The sequence below is a fragment of the Coregonus lavaretus genome (genome assembly GCF_964263955.1).
Source record: "Coregonus lavaretus genome assembly, chromosome: 8".
NCBI classification, from domain to species: domain Eukaryota; kingdom Metazoa; phylum Chordata; class Actinopteri; order Salmoniformes; family Salmonidae; genus Coregonus; species Coregonus lavaretus.
Genome location: NC_139995.1, coordinates 20,734,837 through 20,759,261, shown reverse-complemented (window position 1 = coordinate 20,759,261; position 24,425 = coordinate 20,734,837). Strand labels below are relative to the sequence as shown.

Below are 24,425 nucleotides of genomic sequence, written 5' to 3'. Positions count from 1 at the left end.
ATGAATTGCCTTTCATACATTCTTATTAATTACGGAAAAGCATTCACTAATGCTAATGTTGATAACAAGCTTGGTATGGGCTCTTTAGCAGCATGGAGAACATCAAAGTACAGTACTTTCATAGATGCAAGGTAATGGCTAGACAGACCTTGGAGTTACTTGGATGCTAAGAATTAGTGTTATTGTAAGGGTTGTCCTACACTGAACTTTGGATACATGACAAGATAGTGTGTGTAAATCATATAATTAAATATAACACAGTACACTGAAGTGTAGACCTATACAGAGCCATTTATTCTAAATAAAATGCCCTGGGCCTTTATATCTATAGTCTATTTATTCCAGATTAAAAGATAATATATTCATTTTTGCCTAGAGAGGTTCCTTTGGTGATCTATTTGATGAATAATTCCATTGGCTCTACTTTGATTGGTTGTCGTCTGTTTCCGTTTCACGGTGTGCTTTGAGAAAAGACTGAGGAGAATGGCTGCCAGTGGAGGTTAGCGTTTCTTGATTGTTTGTGTTAACGAGGCAGACTTATTTAACCAATTTTTAAAGTTCCCTAATTCATATTGAATGATATATAACCACCAAGATTACACCCTGACAAAAGTAATAGACTATGACGATTATTTCTCTTCGTTTTACAAGTGAAGCTGTAAGCGAATGGCTTCTCAAAAAGTGTGTGCTGGTTATTTAAATTGGCTTGCTAGCTAGCTTTGCTAGCTATAACGTTAGCTCTATCAGATGGCTAGCTAACGTTAGAACCACATTTTGTCTGTCTTAGTACAGTCTAAACAATTGCATGTCTTTGTATGCCAATGGTACTGTTAGACCTTTCATGTTTACTATCTTAGCTTTTATTAATAGCTGTCAATAAAGTATGTAACAAGCTAGCTTACGTAACTTGCCAACGTCTCGTCCTGATGAAACATAGTTGTTGGCCAGTTTAACGTTACGTGGCTAACTAATAGTTAGTAGTGAGCTAACTGACTAGCTCCATGTCAACAGGAGTACGAGAACGTTAACCACTTGACAATCCAAATTAGCTAACTAATGTAGTAAGATTCATGACTAACGTTAGGCGTGACAGTTTGACTAGTCAGGTAAATGGCTAAATGATTGCTAGCTACTATAGCCGGCTAATAATGCCGCGGACGGCTTCCTGTGATGCTACCCAGCTGTGAGTTTCTAATCCCCAGAGTTAGCTAGCTAATTAAGATAGCTAGTTTATGGAAAACCTCGTTGTTTCGAAACGGGTCTTTGTTCTGTCAATAAATCGTGCACACAAGTTGTGCTGAGTGGGTGATTTCCATGGCACACTGATTGCAAGCTAGCTACTTTTCTACAAACAAGAACTATCTAACAGTAGTGTCGAATGGTAATTTAGTTCAGCCATAGCTAGTCAGATTACTAATCTCCACGTGTTTTAGAATATTTTCTCTCCACTCATTGTAGCTAGTACGCTTGGCTCAATTGTTGTGCTGCATATGCCACTAAATAATATTATTTAGTAACGTTACCCACATAATTTCATAATATATGGCCCATTGTCTGTCTCGTGTCTGTGTTGTTTAATATCCATCATCATGTAAAAATGTTATGTTTCTCTCTTATGTTTCTTCCGTAGACATAGGCAAGCTGTTACAAGTACAGAATGGGACTCCTGCAAACACAACCTACAGTGGGGTAGATGCTGTTCATGCCTGTAACATCCTCCAGCAGCTCAAAGTCTTGTATGATGAAGCACAGCTCACAGACATTGTCGTTGAAGTGGACCATGGCAAGACATTTTCGTGTCACCGAAATGTCCTTGCAGCAATTAGCCCTTACTTTAGGTAGGTCTGATGTGAGTCGCTTGCTTGTTTCTAGTCTATCACTTTCTAGATATCACTTTCAGTTGAGGTATGCTCCAGTTGAGGTATATTCCAGTTGAGGTATGCTCCGTTTTTTGAAGCATCAACATTTTTAGATGACAAACAATGCTGCAACTAGTCTGAGTGCCAGTCTGTTTGTGCCATCATGGCAACTTCTTGTCACTCATTGTCATGTCAATGACAGCAATGGAGTAGGCAAGACCACAAACAGATCTGGGACCAGGCTATGCTGCAACACCATTCAAGCTTTCTTCACTTTTTGTTGTATTTCCTTTTCCTACCAGGTCCATGTTCACCAGTGGCCTTACAGAGAGCAGCCAGAGGGAGGTGCGGATCGTCGGAGTGGAGTCTGAGTCCATGCACCTGGTCCTTGACTATGCCTACACGTCCAGAGTCACGCTGTCGGAGTCTAACGTCCAGGCCCTGTTCACGGCAGCCAGCATCTTCCAGATCCCAGCCCTGCAGGATCAGTGTGCCCAGTTCATGATCAGCCGCTTGGACCCCCAGAACTGCACCGGGGTCTACATGTTCGCAGACGCCTACGGCCATCAGGAGCTGAGGGAGCGCTCCCAGGACTACATACGCAAGAAGGTGGGTTTTATTCTAAGAACAAGCTGTTCTATTCCACTGTTGTGCTTCACTTGGCTCGCCTTTTGGGAAGGATTAATGTATCAATATGTTGTTAAAATGACCTTATAATTACAGTAATGTGAGAACACATAAGTACTGTACATAAAGTAGTTGACACACTAAGATTTTAAGATGGCATTCCAGGTCTGCGTCTGTTAGTTGAATATTCTGTGACAAATGACAGTGAGGTCCAGTTTAGATGAAATGTGACATGTGGTGTTGTGCTGTTGTAGTTCCTGTGTGTGGCGAGGGAGCAGGAGTTCCTCCAGCTTACCAAGGAGCAGCTGGTGAGCATCCTGAACAACGATGACCTGAATGTGGAGAAGGAGGAGCATGTGTATGAGAGCATCGTGCGCTGGCTGGAGCACGACCGCTCCCACAGGGAGGCCCACCTGGCTGAGGTGTTCTCTCAATGCATCCGCCTGCCCCTCCTGGACGACTCCTTCCTCAGCCGCATCCCACCCCCCTTCGCCTGCGCCCTCTCCAGGGACCCTGCTGAGTCCACGGCCCGTCTCAACGGCACCAACGGCTGCCCCCAGCGCCTGGGCATGACCGCCTCTGAGATGGTCATCTGTTTTGACGCGGCACACAAACACTCAGGGAAGAAGCAGACCGTACTTTGCCTGGATACCACTGCTGGGAAGGTGTTCAAGCTCTGCAAGCCCCCCAACGACCTGCGGGAGGTGGGCATCCTGGTGTCATCGGAGAACGACATCTTCATCGCCGGGGGCTACCGCCCTAGCAACAGCGAGGTGTCCATCGACCACCGGGCGGAGAGTGACTTCTGGCAGTACGAGCACGCAGGGAACCGTTGGCTTGTGCGTTCGCCCATGCTGCGGGCCCGGATCGGCTGCAGGCTGGTCCACTGCTGCGGGAAGCTGTACGCCCTTGGGGGCCGTGTGTACGAGGGGGACGGGAGGAACGCACTGAAGTCAGTGGAGTGCTACGACGCCAGGGACAACTGCTGGACCGCCGTCAGCCAGATGCCTGTAGCCATGGAGTTCCACAGCGCTGTGGAGTACAGAGACCGCATCTACATCCTCCAAGGTGAGGCGGAATAGTGGAGCCACTATTCAACCTTGAAAATAGACTGAAGAGAAATGCAGTGGGAAAAAGATAAGCGTGGTGTAGGATAATCTTAATACATAAAAGGTGTTGTTGAAAACTACATTTTATTCCTTTTTCAATGTTTGTCTTAACAGTCAGTGGTGCTTATTTTCTCTGTTTCCCAGATGAATACTTCTTCTGTTTTGACCCTCGTAAGGACTACTGGGGCCACCTGGCCCCCATGAGTGTCCCCCGGAGCCAGGGCCTGGCTGCCTTACACAATAATTGCATCTACTACATCGCTGGCATCTGCAGGAACCACCAGCGCACCTTCACTATGGAGGTCTACGACATCGAGCAGAACACCTGGGCCCGCAAGAGGGACCTTCCTTTCGACCAGGCCACCAGCCCCTACATCAAGGCTCTGCTCCTCCACGGCAAGCTGCACCTGTTTATCCGAGCCACGCAGGTCATGGTGGAGGAACACGTGTTCCGTACCAGCAGGAAGAACTCCCTCTACCAGTACGACGACGAGGCGGACACATGGACCAAAGTCTACGAGACGCCCGACCGCCTCTGGGACCTGGGCCGCCATTTTGAGTGTGTGGTGGCCAAACTGTACCCACAGTGTCTTCAGAAAGTGCTCTGAGAGGGCCATAGGGGACGGGTTCCCCCCTCAAGGAAGAGGGAGGGTGTGTGGTCCTGCTTGCCTTGTGCCTGGTACTGTCCTGTGTTTGCACCACAAGGACCGTTGAGTTTAGTCTTAAAGCGTTAAAGGTTCAACACAATCAAATGGGGGTGGTTTTAAAAGATTGCAGTATTTACGTTTTTTTTTCTCCAGTCGGAACCAAATACTCACACTGATACTTGTTTTACAGTATAGTACAATGAATCATAAGTGCAATTATCTTGTTTGCTTATTTTTGTTGAGCCATTTTGTTCCATTTTATTGTGTGGACCCCAGGAAGAGAAGCTGCGGCTTTCGCAAAGCAGCTGATGGGGATCCTAATAAAATACCAATTTTAAAAGCATATATAGGTTAGAGTTTTTACAATTGAAATGCATGCAGTTGAGGGATCAGAATATGAAGTGCCCTCTAGTTATGGACATGCTACATGAAAGCATAAAGTGAGAATGATATATATATATAAATAACTATATATATTTATATATATATAAATAACTATATAGACTATATTAATACGGGTAAGATAAGCAGTGTTGCTCATTGGTAGGTTGTTAGCTCAGATTGATGAGGTTTTGTGTCTTTGACTAGTGTATGGATTTTACATGCTCATTGCGCCCTACAGCAAGCTCGTCTTTGGAAGTGTTTATTAGTTGTGTGTGTGAAGTGTGCTAGTGATTTAGTTTTATTTCCATGTGTGGTAGAAGGCTGGTATGATGGATATTTTGTGAAACGTGTACTTTGCTTTCAAGAGAAGGCCTTAGTTGTGTCAACCAATGTGCTATTTGGCTTCGTTGCAGTTGGATTTATACTTTTTGCATTCGTAGATTAGCTTCCCACTCGGAGCCGGCATCCATATTGTTGTAGCGAGTGTCACATGCCAAGACAACTTAAGAGAAGTTAGACTATTCACTCTCCACATTGGAGAAACAAGCATGGTGTCAGATGTGTGTGTGGCTGGCCAAGATAAGTGAGACATTTCGAACCAGGCAACAGTTTGCTTTGATAGCAACTCAACAGAAGTCAGATAAGGAGCGAAGGGACGTGGTTCAGGCTGATGCATTGATTTGTCCAAAGTGTGGGCAGCTCGCTGCAGCATAGTGTTTTCTGTGGATATAATTTTTTTTTCTCCTCCCAGCATGTCTGATATTGATTACAAGCTTTTTAAATGCCAAAATGCATTTAAGAACTTGGTTTGGTTTATCTGAAAGGTTGATAACGTTTCTAGTAGCAATAACTAAGGAAACATTGATACAATTAGGTTTACCCTAGTGGAAGTGCATGAAGTGTTTTCAAGCTTAATTTGGGTACTTTACTAGGTAAAACAGCTCAATATTGGCTGTGTGGCTGGCTGATGTACAGTAGTAGTCTGAGGAGGAGTAAAGTAGAGGTCGTTGGTGTGTAACTTAGCGCAGATCCCAAGGGCTGTCATTGTGCCTATGGGTGGGTGGGGGCATCGGATAGTAGTCCTGTGTGTTAAGCCTGGCGAGGCAGTGTCTCAAGTCTTCTCGTTGCACTGAATCACTCTCCAATAGTCCCGTCACTGCAAACTTTACCAAGCACCCCCCCTGGACAGCGAACTACCAGAGTGTGGGGCCCAACTTCAGTGCTAACACTCATCTTTTACACATTAATCCATCTGTACATGCTGTCATGTAGAGAAAAACAAGAGAACTTGGTGCTGCTTTTTTTTGACAATCTTGTATGTAATAATTGGGGTAACACAGCCATTGAGGGATGGTTCCCTATGGAACTGCAACATTTTCAATGACGTCAATAATTTTCTCATATGCAGGTTCCTGTGTCATCTTTGCACTACATATGATCATTTATTTTATCTCATATTTAAAGCTTTCCCCAAAATCAATCAACAACAAAGCAATCTTGGGAAATACATGTCTGTCTGCACAGAATTTGAAATGGAGAATAATATGAAAACCCACATTCTATGTGTGGAGGAGGTGTGGACATGATACACTTTTGTAAAGAAAAAGGACTGCAGATCATTTGGTGCTCATTTGATCTGGTCAGAGCAGTGCCCTCCTGAAGCCCTCAGGTGAGAAAGGGGGTTTGCCTAAAAACTCAGTCACTTGGGAACCAGGAATGGAAAACTCTCAGGATCTCTATTGATACAGAGTACTGTATTTAAATGTCTTATGTGTAATATACTGAACTATACGTTTGCTGTACTTGCACAGTTTTTACAAACTTTTTCCTTTTATAACTTGAAAAATAGATGTGATTTCTTTTATTTTCAATGGCTGTATTTCTATTTTCTATATTTAGTTATGGTAGAGTGATTGTTCTGTATCCCACACATGAATATCTGCACATTATTTGATTTTCTTTTTTTAGTTTCTCAGTAGTTTTGCTTTACGATAACTTCTCAATAAGCATTACAGATATGTAACTTCAATGTTACATTAATATCTCCAACACACCAGTCTTGTGAAAGATTCAAAGCTTACAACGAATCAGCCAATCAATGTGATTTCTGTGCAACAGCCATAGTTGGCCTTGTGCAGCAATATCGAAGCTCATTAAAGACCTGTATGTAAGCATTGTCCATGGATGGCAATTAGCAGTGGAATCTTCCTGTATTTGTTTTCTTTTTGTTACTGGTTTGTCTGTGTAGGGTTTGGGTAATAGTGGTGGTTGAGCTAAACTGTGAAATTCACATTGCACATAATTTGAGAATAAAATGACAAAGTGAAACCCTATTGGTGACTTATTGCCACCCTATGATTATTTGGTGCTGAATTATTATTTGCGAAATTGCGAACCTTGTAGTACCCCTGTATAGCTAGATATTTCATGTAATATTGTACAATTGTATGTTTTATTTTTTTAACTGCATCGTTGGGAAAGGTTCGCAAGCAAGCATTTCACTGAGAAGTCTACATCAGTTGTATTCGGAACATGTGATAATTACAATTTGATTTGATAACTTTCAATAGTTAAAGTTGCAACTTTTGTAACAAATATACCTAGCTAGTTGACATGACATCACTGAGTAGGGACATTCCTGTGACCTGTGTAGTGAAAGATGGGACAATCAATGTGAAATTAATTTATGTTTGCCTAAAAGATAAACCGATCAGAATAGATTGCCTATTAATGCAAATTCGTAGCCTTTTGCGAGTAGAAGACTCTTCTAATGCAATGAACCACCAGGGGGAAATGAGGTAACACGTGTCTGAAAAGTACAATCAATTTGTTTCAGAAACTTTCGGGGGTGTCCTTGGAGTTTAAGTGCTGGGCTTTGCCTTTTCGTGGTCAAGGTAAGATCGTTTTACTTATGTCTCGCACCGAATAATGTTCAACGCTTCAACTTGTGTTGTATGTGTGTACTCCGAGTCGGATATCCACGTGTACCAACCAAATTTGAGGCGTTCTGAGTTTGTTGGGTGTAACGCAAATGGTCATTACGCTAGCTACTTATAATGAAAACACGTTCTTGTTTAAAAAAATGTATGTTAGGATCTGGAGGGCGATGAAGCAACTTCACAAGCAAACAGCTAAAACGGCTTGCTTTCTTTGACGTTCTGTGCGTTTCTTCCAGTTTGATTTACTTAAGCTGACATTTTTTGCCATGATCAGCCTGGTCTCATAGACTAGACGTAACGTAAATCCGCCTTAAAACTATTAGTATGTTATGTTAAGTTTGGTATGGTTACATAGGACAGATGGTTACATAAGGCAAAATAGGCGTGGGTGTATTTGGTATGGTTACATAGGACAGATGGTTACATAAGGCAAAATAGGCGTGGGTGTATAGTGCAAACATCTAGCAACCCAAAGGTTGTGACTTCGATTCTCATCACAGCAACTTAAAAATGTTAGCTAGTTAGCAAATGTTCAAGTACTTACTATGTTAGCTAACCCTTCCCCTAGCCTTAACCCTTTAACTTAATTCCTAAATGTAACCCTAACCCAGATAACGTTAGCCAACTAGCTAGAATTCATAACATATGTTTAGCAAATTCGTAACATATCATACGAAATGAGTGATGGACATCCACAAATTAATACATGCCTTACAAAACATAACAAATAATTCTAAATGGAGGGTCACAGATTTACGTAAAGAATAATACGAAATGCTCTGAGACCAGGTTGCCATGATTGACAGAAACATAAAAACATGCAACCTATGAGTAATTGTCTAAAAAGAAGAGTAAATAAACACTTCAGTTGGAATTACACCATCTACAACAATACAGCATATATTGAGTCTATTTACTTATGGCATTTCCATGTAAAAGGACCCATGAGCACCAACATGTGAAGTTCATAGGAGCATGTTAAATGTGGTTTCAAATGAAAGCTAAGAGTCTATATATCTTAGAATGTAAGGCATATATACATTTTCAACTATTTTATATCTTAGTGTTAGGAATAAGCAAAAGGCACTTAGAAAACATTTGCCAGAAGAAATCTTAAGGTATTAGAAAAACATGTACAAAAAAACTATATTTAGTTTTGGAGAAATTATGTGCCTTGTGTAAGTTTAAGAAACATTGCCCTGTGCCTTGAAATTCTGTTACCAAAAACCCACATATCTTTAAGATATTTTCTAATCTCTCCCTCATGAGGAGGAAGGATAAGGAAAGTTCACAAAAGTACAGTGTCTTCAGAAAGTATTAATACCCCTTTACTTATTCCACATTTTGTTACAGCCTGAATTCAAAATTGATTAAATTAGTTTTTTTTTACCTCACCCATCTACACACAAAACCCCGTAATGACAGTGAAAACATGTTTTTAGCATATTTTACTTAAATTCAATGCAGAAATACAGTTGAAGTCGGCCCTGTCGTAGCCGGCCGCGACCGGGAGACCCATGGGGCGGCGCACAATTGGCCCAGCGTTGTCCAGGGTAGGGGAGGGAATGGCCGGCAGGGATGTTGGTAGAGCATGGCGTTTGCAACGCCAGGGTTGTGGGTTCGATTCCCACGGGGAGCCAGTATGAAAAAATAAAAAAAATAAAAAATAATGTATGTACTCACTCTTATCCAGAGCGACTTACAGTTAGTGTCTGCTAAATGACAAAAAAAAAGTTAAAAAGAAAAAAGAAAAGTTTACATACACTTAGGTTGGAGTCATTACAACTCGTTTTTCAACCACTCCACAAATTTCTTGTTAACAAACTATCGTTTTGGCAAGTCGGTTAGGACATCTACTTTGTCAATGACACAAGTAATTTTTCCAACAATTGTTTACAGACAGATTATTTCACTTATAATTCACTGTATCACAATTCCAGTGGGTCAGAAGTTTACATACAGTGAGGGAAAAAAGTATTTGATCCCCTGCTGATTTTGTACGTTTGCCCACTGACAAAGAAATGATCAGTCTATAATTTTAATGGTAGGTTTATTTCCCTCATTAAAATGCAAATCAATTGATAACATTTTTGACACTGATTTTTTTGTTGTTATTCTGTCTCTCACTGTTCAATTAAACCTACCATTAAAATTATAGACTGATCATGTCTTTGTCAGTGGGCAAACGTACAAAATCAGCAGGGGTTCAAATACTTTTTTCCCTCACTGTACACTAAGTTGACTGTGCCTTTAAACAGCTTGGAAAATTCCAGAAAATTATGTAATGGCTTTAAGCTTCTGATAGGCTAATTGACATCATTTTAGTCAATGGGAGGTGTACCTGTGGATGTAAATTAAGGCCTACCTTCAAACTCAGTGCCTCTTTGCTTGACATCATGGGAAAATCTAAAGAAATCAGCCAAGACCTCAGAAAAAATGTAGACCTCCACAAGTCTGGTTCATCCTTGGGTGCAATTTCCAAACGCCTGAAGGTGCCACGTTCATCTGTACAAACAATAGTACGCAAGTATAAACACCATGGGACCACGCAGCCGTCATACCGCTCAGGAAGGAGACGCGTTCTGTCTCCTAGAGATGAACGTACTTTGGTGAGAAAAGTGCAAATCAATCCCAGAACAACAGCAAAGGACCTTGTGAAGCTGCTGGAGGAAACAGGTACAAAAGTATCTATATCCACAGTAAAACGAGTCCTATATCGACATAACCTGAAAGGCCACACAGCAAGGAAGAAGCCACTGCTCCAAAACCTCCATAGAAAAGCCAGACTACGGTTTGCAACTGCACATGGGGACAAAGATCATACTTTTTGGAGAAATGTCCTCTGGTCTGATGAAACAAAAATAGAACAGTTTTGCCATAATGACCATTGTTATGTTTGGAGGAAAAAGGACACCATCCCAACCGTGAAGCACGGGGGTGGCAGCATCATGCTGTGGGGGTGCTTTGCTGCAGGAGGAACTGGTGCACTTCACAAAATAGATGGCATCATGAGGAAGGAAAATTATGTGGATATATTGAAGCATCATCTCAAGACATAAGTCAGGAAGTTAAAACATGGTCGCAAATGGGTCTTCCAAATGGACAATGACCCCAAGCATACTTCCAAAGTTGTGGCAAAATGGCTTAAGGACAACAAAGTCAAGGTATTGGAGTGGCCATCACAAAGCCCTGACATTAATCCTATAGAAAATGTGTGGGCAGAACTGAAAAAGCGTGTGCGAGCAAGGATGCCTACAAACCTGACTCAGTTACACCAGCTCTGTCAGGAGGAATGGGCCAAAATTCACTCAACTTAATGTGGGAAGCTTGTGGAAGGCTACCCGAAACGTTTGACCCAAGTTAAACAATTTAAAGGCAATGCTACCAAATACTAATTGAGAGTATGTAAACTTCTGACCCACTGGGAATGTGATGAAAGAAATAAAAACTGAAATAAATCATTCTCTCTACTATTATTCTGACATTTCACATTTCACATAAAGTGGTGGTCCTAACTGACCTAACACAGGGAATTTTTACTAGGATTAAATGTCAGGAATTGTGAAAAATTGAGTTTAAATGTATTTGGCTAAGGTGTATGTAAACTTCCGACTTCAACTGTATGTCATAAGTAATCACACCCCTGAATCAATATACTCTAGAAGCACCTTTGGTGCGATTACAGCTGTGAGTCAAACATTCTGGATAAGACTCTAAGAGCTTTCCACACCAGGATTGTGCAACATTTGCCCATTATTCTTTTCAAAATTCCTCAAGCTCTGTCAAATTGGTTGTTGATCATTGCTAGACAACCATTTTCAGGTCGTGCCTTAGATTTTCAAGTAGGTTTAAGTCAAAACTATAACTCGGCCATTCAGGAACATTCACTGTCTATTTGGTAAGCAACTCCAGTGTAGATTTCGCCTTGTTTTGGGTTATTGTCCTGCTGAAAGGTGAATTAATCTCCCAGTGCCTGGTGGAAAGCAGACTGAGTTTTCATTCTGAAAAACTCCCCAGTCCTTAATGATTACAAGCATACCCATAACATGATGCAGCCACCACTATGCTTGAAAATATGGATAGTCGTACTCAGTAATGGGTTGTATTGGATTTGCCCCAAATGAAACACTTTTTATTCAGAACAAAAAGTGAATTGCTTTGCCACATTTTTTTGCTGTATTACTTTAGTGCCTTGTTGCAAACAGGATGCGTGTTTAGAAATATGTTTTATTCTGCACAGGCTTCCTACTCTTCACTCTGTCAATTAGGTTAGTATTGTGGAATAACGATAATGTTGTTGATCCATCTTCAGTTTTCTCCCATCACAGCCATTAAACTCTGCATCTTTTTTAAAGTTACTATTGGCCTCATGGTGAAATTTCTGAGTGGTTCCTTCCTCTCTGGCAACTGAGTTAGGAAGGATGCCTGTATCTTTGTAGTGACTGGGTGTATTGATACACCATCCAAAGTGTAATTCATAACTTCACCACGTTCAAAGGGATATTCAGTGTCTGCTTTCTGTTTGTTTTTACCCCTCTACCAATAGGTGCCCTTCTTTGAGAGGCATTGGAAAACCTCCCTGGTCTTTGTGGTTGAATCTGTGTTTGAAATTCACTGCTCGACAGATAATTGTATGTGTGGGGTACAGAAATGAGGTAGTCATAAAAAAAATATGTGAAACACTATTTTAACATGCAACTTATGTGACTTGTTAAGCAAATGTTTACTCCTGAACTTATTTAGGCTTGCCATAAATAAGGTCCTCTGTAGCTCAATTGATAGAGCATGGCGCTTGTAACGCCAGGGTAGTGGGTTCGATCCCCGGGACCACCCATATGTAAAAATGTATGCGCACATGACTGTAAGTCGCTTTGGATAAAAGCGTCTGCTAAATGGCATATTATTATTATTATTGACTCAAGACATTTCAGCTTTTACTTTTTAATTAATTTGTACATTTTAGAAAAACATAATTCCACTTTGACATTATGGGGTATTGTGGCTAGGCCAGTGACAAAACATCTCAATTTAATCCATTTTAAATTCAGGCTGGAACACAACAAAATGTGGAGGGGTCAAGGTGTGTGAATACTTTCTGAAGGCACTGTAAAAATTAAAGGTAGACCTACCAATTAGTTAGTGTTTTTACTGATATCTGTTTGGTTTATGAATTATAAAGTGATTAAAACTCGACATTTTAGTACCAAATTGATAACAGAATTTCAGAAAAATCAGCAACGGAATTACTGCTATGGAATTGGCTAAAATGGGAAATCATAATAGTCACAAAGTGGGATGTTTCTCAAAAAAGTAATTACCTATTACTCGTTACTACTTTCAATAATAACAAATTACTTTACTTAATACTCCCTGGGAAAAGTAATTTCTTACACTACTCCTTGTTGTAGATCCTCACTCAATGTAAACAATGTCAACGTTACGTAGGCTTATACACCAACACAAGTAGCCTAATAAGTAAAGCCACAACTTGACAGACTACAGGCTTCTGCTCTCCCTGGGTTACAAATCAAAGTTGATTGGTCATGTACACAGTTTTGCAGATGTTATCGCAGGTGCAGTGAAATGCTTTGTTCCTAGCTCCAACAGTGCAGTAATATCTAGCAATAATACACACATAATCCGAAAAGTAAAAAAAGAACGAGCAATATCATAACGAGCAATGTCAGAGTCCCTTCGGAAAGTATTCAGATCCCTTGACTTTTTCCACAAGATTCTTCCTAGAGCTGGCCGCCCGGCAAAACTGAGAAATCGGGGGAGAAGGGCCTTGGTCAGGGAGGTTCTGACAGAGCTCAAGAGTTCCTCTGTGGATATGGGAGAACCTTCCAGAAGGACAATCATCTCTGCAGCACTCCACCAATCAGGCCTTTATGGTAGAGGGGCCAGACGGAAGCCACTCCTCAGTAAAAGGGACATGACAGCCTGCTTTGAGTTTGCCAAAAGGCACCTAAAGGACTGAGACCATGAGAAACAAGATACTCTGGACTGACGAAACCAAGTTTGAACTCTTTGGCCTGAATGCTAGTGTCACGTCTAGAGGAAACCTGGAACCATCCCTACGGTGAAGCATTGTGGTGGCAGCATCATGCTGTGGGGATGTTTTACAGCGGCAGGGACTGGGAGACTAGTCAGGATCAAGGGAAAGATGAACAGAGCAAAGTACAGAGAGATCCTTGATGATTACCTGCTCCAGAGCGCTCAGGACCTCAGACTGGGGCAAAGGTTCACCTTCCAACAGGACAACGAACCTAAGCACAAAGCCAAGACAATGCAGGAGTGGCTTCGGGACAAGTCTCTGAATGTCCTTGAGTGGCCCAGCCAGAGCCCGGGGTTGAACCCGATCGAACATCTCTGAAGAGACCTCAAAATCGCTCTGCAGCAACGCTCCCCATCCAACCTGACAGAGCTTGAGAGGATCTGCAGAGAAGAATGGGAGAAATACAGATGTGCCAAGCTTGTAGCGTCATACCCAAGAAGACTCGAGGCTGTAATTGCTGCCAAAGGTGCTTCAACAAAGTACTGAGTAAAGGGTCTGAACACTTATGTAAATGTGATATTTCAGCGTTTTGTTTTTATACGTTTGCAAAAATTTCTGAAAACCTTTTTTTGCTTTGTCAGTATGGGGTATTGTGTGTAGATTGATGAGGGGGGAGGGGGGGAACAATTTTAGAATAAGGCTGTAACGTAACAAAATGTGGATAAAGTCAAGGGGTCTGAATACTTTCCGAATGCAGTGGATGTACACTTCATGACCAAAAGTATGTGGACACCTGCTCGTCGAACATCTCATTCCAAAATCATGGGCGTTAATATGGAGTTGGTCCCCCCATTTGCTGCTATAACAGCCTCGACTCTTCTGGGAAGGCTTTCCACTAGATGTTGGAACATTGCGCCACAAGAGCATTAGTGAGGTCGGGCACTGATGTTGGGCGATTAGGCCTGGGTCACAGTCGGCGTTCCAATTCATTCCAAAGGTGTTCAATGGGGTTGAGGTCAGGGCTCTGTGCAGGCCAGTCAAGTTCTTCCACACCGATCTCAACAAACCATTTCTGTATGGACCTAGCTTTTTGCACGGGGCATTGTCATGCTGAAACAGGAAAGGGCCTTTCCCATACTGTTGCCACAATGTTGGAAGCACAGAATCGTCTAGAATGTCATTGTATGCTGTAGTGTTAAGATTTCCCTTCACTGGAACTAAGGGGCCTAGCCCAAACCATGAAAAAAAAAAACTCCTCCACCAAACTTTACAGTTGGCACTATGCATTCGGCAGGTAGCTTTCTCCTGGTAGCCGCCAAACCCAGATTTGTCCTTCTGACTGCCAGATGGTGAAGCGTGATTCATCACTCCAGAGAACGCGTTTCCACTGCTCCAGTCCAATGGCAGCAAGCTTTACACCACTCCAGCCGACGCTTGGCATTGCGCATGGTGATCTTAGTCTTGTTTGTGGCTGCTCGGCCATGGAAACCCATTTCATGAAGCTCCCGACGAACAGTTATTGTGCTGACGTTGCTTTCATAGGCAGTTTGGATCTCGGTAGTGAGTGTTGCAACCGAGGACAGATTATTTTTTCGCGCTATGTGCTTCAGCACTCGGCAGTCCCATTCTGTGAGCTTGTGTGGCCTACCACTTCGTGGCTGAGTCGTTGTTGCTCCTAAACGTTTCCACTTCACAGTAACATCACTTACAGTTGACCGGGGCAGCTCTAGCAGAGCAGAAATTTGACAAGCTGACCTGTTAGAAAGCAGTGGCGGCTCCTGAAAAAATTCTCAGGAGGGGCAATTTTTCTGATGATTTAGGTGACCTACACACATTTTTAAAAAGATATGTCCAGCAACAACATGAAGACAGGGGCAGCATATAAGTCAATACCAGAAGCATTTATTGACTGATCTCAAAAGTGTTGGCTTACAAAAGCAAAATAAGTTATCACAGTAAAAATAATCAAGGGTGTTCTTTCACATTCCTCAACACTGCATAAACAATATGTATGGCTTTGTAAAAATGAACAACCATATTCTGGCCAATTGTATAGATTTGTAAATATGAACAACCATATTCTGGCCAATTGTATAGATTTGTAAAAATGAACATGAACAGATTTTTTATTTTTTTGAATGGCAGTACCTTTCAAACATGTCTGCTTGCACTAAGGTAGCACTCACAAGGTGGCCAGAGAAAGAGAACCTTTCTTTGGTGTGATCCAGGATGGTGTTGCAGACCTCTTCAGACATCCTCTGCTTCTCCTCTTCTCTCAAAGCTGTTCTGGGTCTTTTGGCTCCTGTTGCTTCTTGCAGCTGCTGTTGAGAGGAGTCCCTGAAGGCAAACAGACCAATGTGTTTGTTGGCTTTGTACAGTATTGTTGTCTATGTGATGCACAGGTATATGCAATGTATCCATGTATAGTACAAATACTTCAGTTCCACTTAAAATGGGCAGGGATGCATAAAGTCTTTAGTGTTTAAGTTAGCCTTTGTGTCTCACATAGCCTGGATGTTCAGCACAGTATACAGTGGTGCTCATAAGCTTATGATCCCATGCTAAAGTTGACTAAAAAGAGGAATAAAAAAGAAAAGAAAATTGGTGTCCTTAAAGGTTGGATTTTCCAACTTTTTTAATTAAGTCATTAAGATCAATTTCCAAAAGATGATTTTTTTATTCCTCTTTTTAGTCAGCTTTAGAATGTGTTCATACACTTATGAGCACCACTGTACAGTACACATAGTATATAAAATAAGATAGATTACACCACTGGCCATATATAATGACAATAATGTAATTTCAAACACAAATGCAGTCTCCTTTCATGCATACATTTTCAAATAAAGCTCTGCTTTGAGAAAGATCGAATGATATTGTTTAATCTTTATCTTACCTTATGGCCTGCACACTGCTTGCGAAGCTGTCGAGGGCACGTTTGATAAAGACAGCATCGATGTCCTTATTCTGTAGCTTCTGGTACGGTGGGCTGGTCAAATGAACCCAATGAACCCGTCCGGATGGCTTCAAAACATTCTATGAGGTCGTCTCGATTCTCGTAGACAGTGTTCACGACTCTGCTGTTGCTAACCTCATCGTTGTGGCGGCGGACAGCTAGCCTGTATCCCTCATCCAGTTGAGTGGCAATATTCACTCTCACCAAAGCAGACAATCTCAAACAGCTATCAATGTGGGTCTTTGACAGCTCATTTTTCTTAATCTTTTCTGAAAGATGGTGCATGTCGGTTACACCAGTCGCTGTCCAAGCGTTGCTGTCTGCCGTTCATGGTTACGTTACGTTACGTATGACGCAAGCCCTCAGACACCCATAGAGAATGTATTGAAAGCTCAGAAATTTGAAAAAAAAATATTTTACATTAGAGGCTATGAGAGACTTCTGGGCGATTTTCAACCTGACTGAAATCGCCCCAAAACGGGCGGGGACATTTGAAGCACGACTTTAGCCTGATTGGACATTTAGTGGCTGGCAGATCAGACGTGAACACTGAACTACTGTTGCCATGATATAATTGATTAGAAAAAAAATCCCTTCCTTTTCCCGTTTGGCAGTGCGTCGCCCATATCGCCCTATTGAACACACCGCCCATGTTAGAAAGGTGGCATCCTATGACCGTGCCACGTTGAAAGTCACTGAGCGCTTCAGGAAGGGCATTCTACTGCCAATTTTTGTCTATGAATGTTGTGTGCCCGATTTTATACACCTGTCAGCAACAGGTGTGGCTGAAATAGCCGAATCCACTAATTTGAAGGGGTGTCCACATTTGTATATATAGTTTGTGTATGTATATGAGTGTACAAATAATGAGGAACACCTTCCTAATATTGAGTTGCAACCCCCCTTCCCCCCTTTTTGCCCTCAAAACAGCCTCAATTCATCGGGTCATGGACTCTACAAGGTGTCGAAAGCGTTCCACAGGAATACTGGCCAATGTTGACTCCAATGCTTCCCACAGTTGTGTCAAGTTGGCTGGATGTCCTTTGGGTGGTGGAACATTTTTGATACACATGGGAAACTGTTGAGCATGAAAAACCCAGCAGCGTTGCAGTTCTTGACACACTCAAACCAGTGCGCCTGGCACCTACTACCATACCCCGTTCAAAGGCACTTAAATATTTTGTATTGCCCATTCACCCTCTGAATGGCACACATACACAATCCATGTCTCAATTGTCTCAAGGCTTCAAAATCCTTCTTTAACCTGTCTCCTCCCCTTCATCTACACTGATTGAAGTGGATTTAACAAGTGACATCAATAAGGGATCATAGATTTTACCTGTATTCATCTGGTCAGTCTGTCATGGAAAAAGCAGGTGTTCCTAATGTTTTGTACACTGTGTGTGTGTTTTATTATTGTTATTATTATTATATAAACTCAGCAAAAAAAGAAACGTCCCTTTTTCTGGACCCTGTCTTTCAAAGATAATTCGTAAAAATCCAAATAACTTCACAGATCTTCATTGTAAAGGGTTTAAACACTGTTTCCCATGCTTGTTCAATGAACCATAAACAATTAATGAACATGCACCTGTGGAACGATCGTTAAGACACTAACAGCTTACAGACGGTAGGCAATTAAGGTCAATGTTATGAAAACTTAGGAGACTGAAGAGGCCTTTCTACTGACTCTGAAAAACACCAAAAGAAAGATGCCCAGGGTCCTTGCTCATCTGTGTGAACGTGCCTTAGGCATGCTGCAAGGAGGCATGAGGACTGCAGATGTGGCCAGGGCAATAAATTGCAATGTCCGTGCTGTGAGACACCTAAAAATATTTGGCATGGGTCCTCAGATCCTCAAAAAATTCTACAGCTGCACCATCGAGAGCATCCTGACTGGTTGCATCACCGCCTGGTATGGCAACTGCTTGGCCTCTGACCGCAAGGCACTACAGAGGGTAGTGCGTACGGCCCAGTACATCACTGGGGCAAAGCTCCCTGCCATTCAGGACCTCTATACCAGGCGGTGTCAGAGGAAGGCCCTCAAAATTGTCAAAGACTCCAGCCACCCTAGTCATAGACTGTTCTCTCTGCTACCGCACGGCAAGCGGTACCGGAGTGCCAAGTCTAGGTCCAAAAGACTTCTCAACAGCTTCTACCCCCAAGCCATAAGACTCCTGAACAGCTAATCATGGCTACCCGGACTATTTGCACTGCCCCCCCACCCCATCCTTTTTACGCTGCTGCTACTCTGTTAAGTATTTATGCATAGTCACTTTAACTCTACCCACATGTACATATTACCTCAACTACCTCAACTAGCCGGTGCCCCCGCACATTGACTCTGCAACGGTACCCCCCTGTATATATAGCCTCCCTACTGTCACTTTATTTTACTGTATATATAGCCTCCCTACTGTCACTTTATTTTACTTCTGCTCTTTTTTTCTCAACACTTTTTTTGTTGTTGTTTTATTCTTACTTTTTTTGTTTAAAATAAATGCACTGTTGGTTAAGGGCTGTAAGTAAGCATTTCACTGTAATGTCTGCACCTGTTGTATTCGGCGCATGTGACCAATAAAATTTGATTTGATTTGATTTGAAGACAGCGCTACAGAGAGACAGGACGGACAGCTGATCGTCCTCGCAGTGGCAGACCACGTGTAACAACACCTGCACAGGATCGGTACATCCGAACATCACACCTGCGGGACAGGTACAGGATGGCAACAACAACTGCCCGAGTTACACCAGGAATGTACAATCCCTCCATCAGTGCTCAGACTGTCCGCATTAGGCTGAGAGAGGCTGGACTGAGGGCTTGTAGGCCTGTTGTAAGGCAGGTCCTCACCAGACATCACCGGAAACAACGTTGCCTATGGGCACAAACCCACCGTCGCTGGACCAGACAGGACTGGCAAAAAGTGCTCTTCACTGACGAGTTACGGTTTTGTCTCACCAGGGGTGATGGTCGGATTCGTGTTTATCGTCGAAGGAATGAGCGTTACACCCGAGGCCTGTACTCTGGAGCTGGATCGATTTGGAGGTGGAGGGTCCGTCATGGTCTGGGGCGGTGTGTCACAGCATCATCGGACTGAGCTTGTTGTCATTGCAGGCAATCTCAACGCTGTGCGTTACAGGGAAGACATCCTCCTCCCTCGTGGTACCCTTCCTGCAGGCACATCCTGACATGACCCTCCAGCATGACAATGCCACCAGCCATACTGCTCGTTCTGTGCGTGATTTCCTGCAAGACAGGAATGTCAGTGTTCTGCCATGGCCAGCGAAGAGCCCGGATTTCAATCCCATTGAACACGTCTGGGACCTGTTGGATTGGAGGGTGAGGAACAAGGAATAAAAATATGTGTAGCATAAGCCTATGCATCAAAGGTTTTATTGTATAGCCCAGGGGTACTCAAATACTATTTGAGAAGGTCCGGTCACACAAATGCCCTACGTTGCAAAATTCCGGATGGATTTGTCATTTCTGGCGTACTAACAAAACCCCACCTCGCAACTCATGCAACCCTAAACTGTTCACACCCCTGATGTTTTCAGAGAATAAAAAAATGAAAAGCTAATTTACTAAAATTCTACCCATTTTGCCATGGGGCATAGAGAACATTTTGCCATTTTAAAGCTAATTTCCTGCAGTTCTTGACATGTCTTATGTGTTTATATGATAGCTGAGTGTCTCAACAAAATCAATATAGGTTCCCTGGGGGTTGAGGCCCCTAGGCACGTAATCAGGCCATGATAACTAGTCTACAAGAGTTCAAAAGGTTAGCCTAACTTACCTACCTAGCTAATATGGGCTAGTTGATCAACTGTACATTTCTGACAGGTTATAAATAGCTCTCAAAGGTCTCATTTAATGACATAACAAAAGGGAAAACTGCCCATACACTCAACAGCATTAAGTTGATATCCCGAATGACTTGAAACTAATCAAATCACTAAAGAGGTTAGGCCTACATGCTCCTCTCTGTGACAGCAGTAACTTTTCACTTTACATGTGTGTAAATACCAAACAGAGACAATACCTGGGTCAAACAATTATGGTTTGGGAAAACAAAGTGATGATTTGACTGTTTTTCCTGTGGTGATTTTGTCGGTTTACTGAAAAAAGGTACATTCAAGATCATGTTTTTTGTTGTCATGAAACACTTTGATCCGGAGTGTAAACTTCATCATCATCTTCTCCTCTATCGACAGAAACATGTCCCCTGCACCAGCATCTACTCTGGGGTACGTCCCTCCGGACGGGGGCTGGGGCTGGGCCGTGGTGTTTGGGGCCTTCATCTCCATTGGCTTCTCGTATGCCTTCCCCAAAGCCCTCACAGTCTTCTTCAAAGACATCCAGCTGATCTTCGGTGCCTCCTACAGCCAGATAGCATGGATCTCCTCCATTATGCTGGCAGCCATGTATGCCGGTGGTGAGTAGGCATGCATGTAGTCAAGCAGCTCTGAGCCAGCATTGAGTCACATGAGGACCACAATGCACAGATTGTATTAAGGGATGTATGTCTTGTATGGAGCGTTGCAGTTGCTTGTTTTTTTCATCCCCAAAATGTAGGCCTGTATCTTCCATGTGAGGACTGAGTGTAGTAGCTGTAACTAATCAAGAAGAATGAGTACTACTGTGTTCAAATGACTATGACAGCCTAAGAAGTGAAGTCTTTGTGCAGTCATCTCTTCCCTAAAATCATATGTATTATTCAGGGATAATAACATCTATGTTTGTAGTTTATTTAGTAAGTCTACTAGTTGAAGAAAATACAGTAGTAGGCTATTTGAGATGAAAGCCAAGCAATTGCAACCGACTTCATCATGCTGATAGAATAAGCATAGAATAAGAAGCTTGCTGTCTCTTGCTTTACTCTAATGAGCTTTGACAAAGCAACCTCTCATTTTGGAAACCTGTAAATAAATAGAATTAAAGAAACTCATTGACCAGTGGCTGCATCTTGCTGCCTAGTGTTAGGCTTTATATGGAAGGGTTTGAAATAGGTTATTCATGTGATTTTACACCTGACACGAATTTGGGTATTTAAACAAAGCCACTCTTTCACTTATCAATGGGGCCCTGAGGCAGTAGGGGATTCACCCTGGGGCGTGTTCAGTTGGCCAACATGGAGTGTTGATCCAGGGCACAAATATCTAGACTGTCTGTCAGTTGCAAACATTGTTTTTTGTTTTGTTTACCCTTGCTCTGTTTGCATGAGCATTTGTATTGATAATTGTCAGTCTGTGCCGCAAGCCTTGATGGGACCTGGTGTGATGAATGACCAACATGAGTGGTCCATGTCACAATAGGAAAGAACAACCGTCTTAGAAATCACTGTTGTTCCTCAACACCTGGGCCTGAATTTATTAATGATATGTTATAAGGCGTCTTACATGACTCATTAGATGACACTGAGATATTATAATAGAATGATCCAATTGAAGTTTGTGGTATCCATCAGTGGCTGCAAGGTTAAAAGATGAAAGGGCGCCTGACTCGCCTGCAGTCACCAGCACAGAGAATCCTGTGAAATATTCCCGTTCTCAGTGGCAGAGGCACATGGCTTTATCATATTGTCCTTGGCTCAGCTTTTGCAATGTCACCCAGTTGAAAAAAGACAGGGGGAATATATCAGTCATGGGTTCAGCACATTTGGGCCTCGCACCAAGTCCCAATGGGACAGACGTGACATCATTTCAGGGGACCTATGACTTAGGGAGCCAGAGTGATAAAGTTATAATGGGAGGGAAAATGGTGATGTCTGGGATGCCACCCCAAAGTAACACAGGAACTGGGAGGATGTGATCTATGCAATACATACAGTGAGGGAAAAAAGTATTTGATCCCCTGCTGATTTTGTGTACGTTTGCCCACTGACAAAGAAATTATCAGTCTATAATTTTAATGGTAGGTTTATTTGAACAGTGAGAGACAGAATAACAACAAAAAAATCCAGAAAAACGCATGTCAAATATGTTATAAATTGATTTGCATTTTAATGAGGGAAATAAGTATTTGACCCCCTCTCAATCAGAAAGATTTCTGGCTCCCAGGTGTCTTTTATACAGGTAACGAGCTGAGATTAGGAGCACACTCTTAAAGGGAGTGCTCCTAATCTCAGCTTGCTACCTGTATAAAAGACACCTGTCCACAGAAGCAATCAATCAATCAGATTCCAAACTCTCCACCATGGCCAAGACCAAAGAGCTCTCCAAGGATGTCAGGGAGAAGATTGTAGACCTACACAAGGCTGGAATGGGCTACAAGACCATCGCCAAGCATCTGACAACAGTTGGTGCGATTATTTGCAAATGGAAGAAACACAAAAGAACTGTCAATCTCCCTCGGCCTGGGGCTCCATGCAAGATCTCATCTCGTGGAGTTGCAATGATCATGAGAACGGTGAGGAATCAGCCCAGAACTACACGGGAGGATCTTGTCAATGATCTCAAGGCAGCTGGGACCATAGTCACCAAGAAAACAATTGTAACACACTACGCCGTGAAGGACTGAAATCATGCAGCACCCACAAGGTCCCCCTGCTCAAGAAAGCACATATACAGGCCCGTCTGAATGAACATCTGAATGATTCAGAGGAGAACTGGGTGAAAGTGTTGTGGTCAGATGAGACCAAAATCGAGCTCTTTGGCATCAACTCAACTTGCCGTGTTTGGAGGAGGAGGAATGCTGCCTATGACCCCACGAACACCATCCCCACCGTCAAACATGGAGGTGGAAACATTATGCTTTGGGGGTGTTTTTCTGCTAAGGGGACAGGACAACTTCACCGCATCAAAGGGACGATGGACGGGGCCATGTACCGTCAAATCTTGGGTGAGAACCTCCTTCCCTCAGCCAGGGCATTGAAAATGGGTTGTGGATGGGTATTCCAGCATGACAATGACCCAAAACACATGGCCAAGGCAACAAAGGAGTGGGTCAAGAAGAAGCACATTAAGGTCCTGGAGTGGGCTAGCCAGTCTCCAGACCTTAATCCCATAGAAAATCTGTGGAGGGAGCTGAAGGTTCGAGTTGCCAAACGTCAGCCTCGAAACCATAATGACTTGGAGAAGATCTGCAAAGAGGAGTGGGATAAAATCCCTCCTGAGATGTGTGCAAACCTGGTGGCCAACTACAAGAAACGTCTGACCTCTGTGATTGCCAACAAGGGTTTTTGCCACCAAGTACTAAGTCATGTTTTGCAGAGGGGTCAAATACTTATTTCCCTCATTAAAATGCAAATACATTTATAAAAATTTTGACATGCGTTCTTCTGGATTTTGTTGTTGTTATTCTGTCTCTCACTGTTCAAATAAACCTACCATTAAAATTATAGACTGATCATGTCTTTGTCAGTGGGCAAACGTACAAAATCAGCAGGGGATCAAATACTTTTTTCCCTCACTGTACCCATAGTCCCTATCTTGACTGAAGTTTGCTAAACTGTTCAAGCAAGGGCACTGCTCAGATTACATTTTTTATTGAATAATCCAGAAATTGTTGCGATATCTTGTAGATGGGTACATGAACAAGTGTATCTTTTTTTATCTACACTACCGGTCAAAAGTTTTAGAACACCTACTAATTCAAGGGTAGAATAATAGTGAAGACATCAAAACTATGAAAAAACACATTTGTAATCATGTAGTAACCAAAAAAGTGTTAAACAAATCAAAATATATATGAGATTATTCAAATAGCCACCCTTTGCCTTGATGAAAGCTTTGCACACTCTTGGCATTCTCTCAACCAGCTTCACCTGGAATGCTTTTCCAACTGTCTTGAAGGAGTTCCCATATATGCTGAGCACTTGTTGGCTGCTTTTCCTTCACTCTGCGGTACGACTCATCCCAAACCATCTCAATTTGGTTGAGGTCGGGGGTTTGTGGAGGCCAGGTCATC

General features: G+C 42.5%; 2 protein-coding genes across 2 annotated transcripts in view; both read left to right on the top strand.

Annotated features, from left to right (window-relative positions):
- The first annotated feature begins 461 nt into the window (after nt 1-461).
- On the top strand, nt 462-4,578 carry LOC311134378 (kelch repeat and BTB domain-containing protein 8). The gene is made up of 5 exons (XM_084168034.1): nt 462-499; nt 1,631-1,838; nt 2,162-2,468; nt 2,741-3,554; nt 3,740-4,578. Exons 1-5 carry the CDS (start codon nt 484-486, stop codon nt 4,201-4,203), a joined length of 1,809 nt encoding a protein of 602 aa, XP_084024160.1. The 5' UTR covers nt 462-483; the 3' UTR covers nt 4,204-4,578.
- Nucleotides 4,579-7,411: 2,833 nt separating this feature from the next.
- LOC311133661 (monocarboxylate transporter 2-like) overlaps nt 7,412-24,425 on the top strand; it is a 29,048-nt gene continuing 12,034 nt past the window's right edge. The window contains exons 1-2 of the mRNA XM_084167194.1: nt 7,412-7,520; nt 20,732-20,952. Coding sequence (XP_084023320.1) covers nt 20,736-20,952 — 217 coding nt within the window. The 5' untranslated portion in view covers nt 7,412-7,520; nt 20,732-20,735. The remainder of the gene's footprint in view (nt 7,521-20,731; nt 20,953-24,425) is intronic.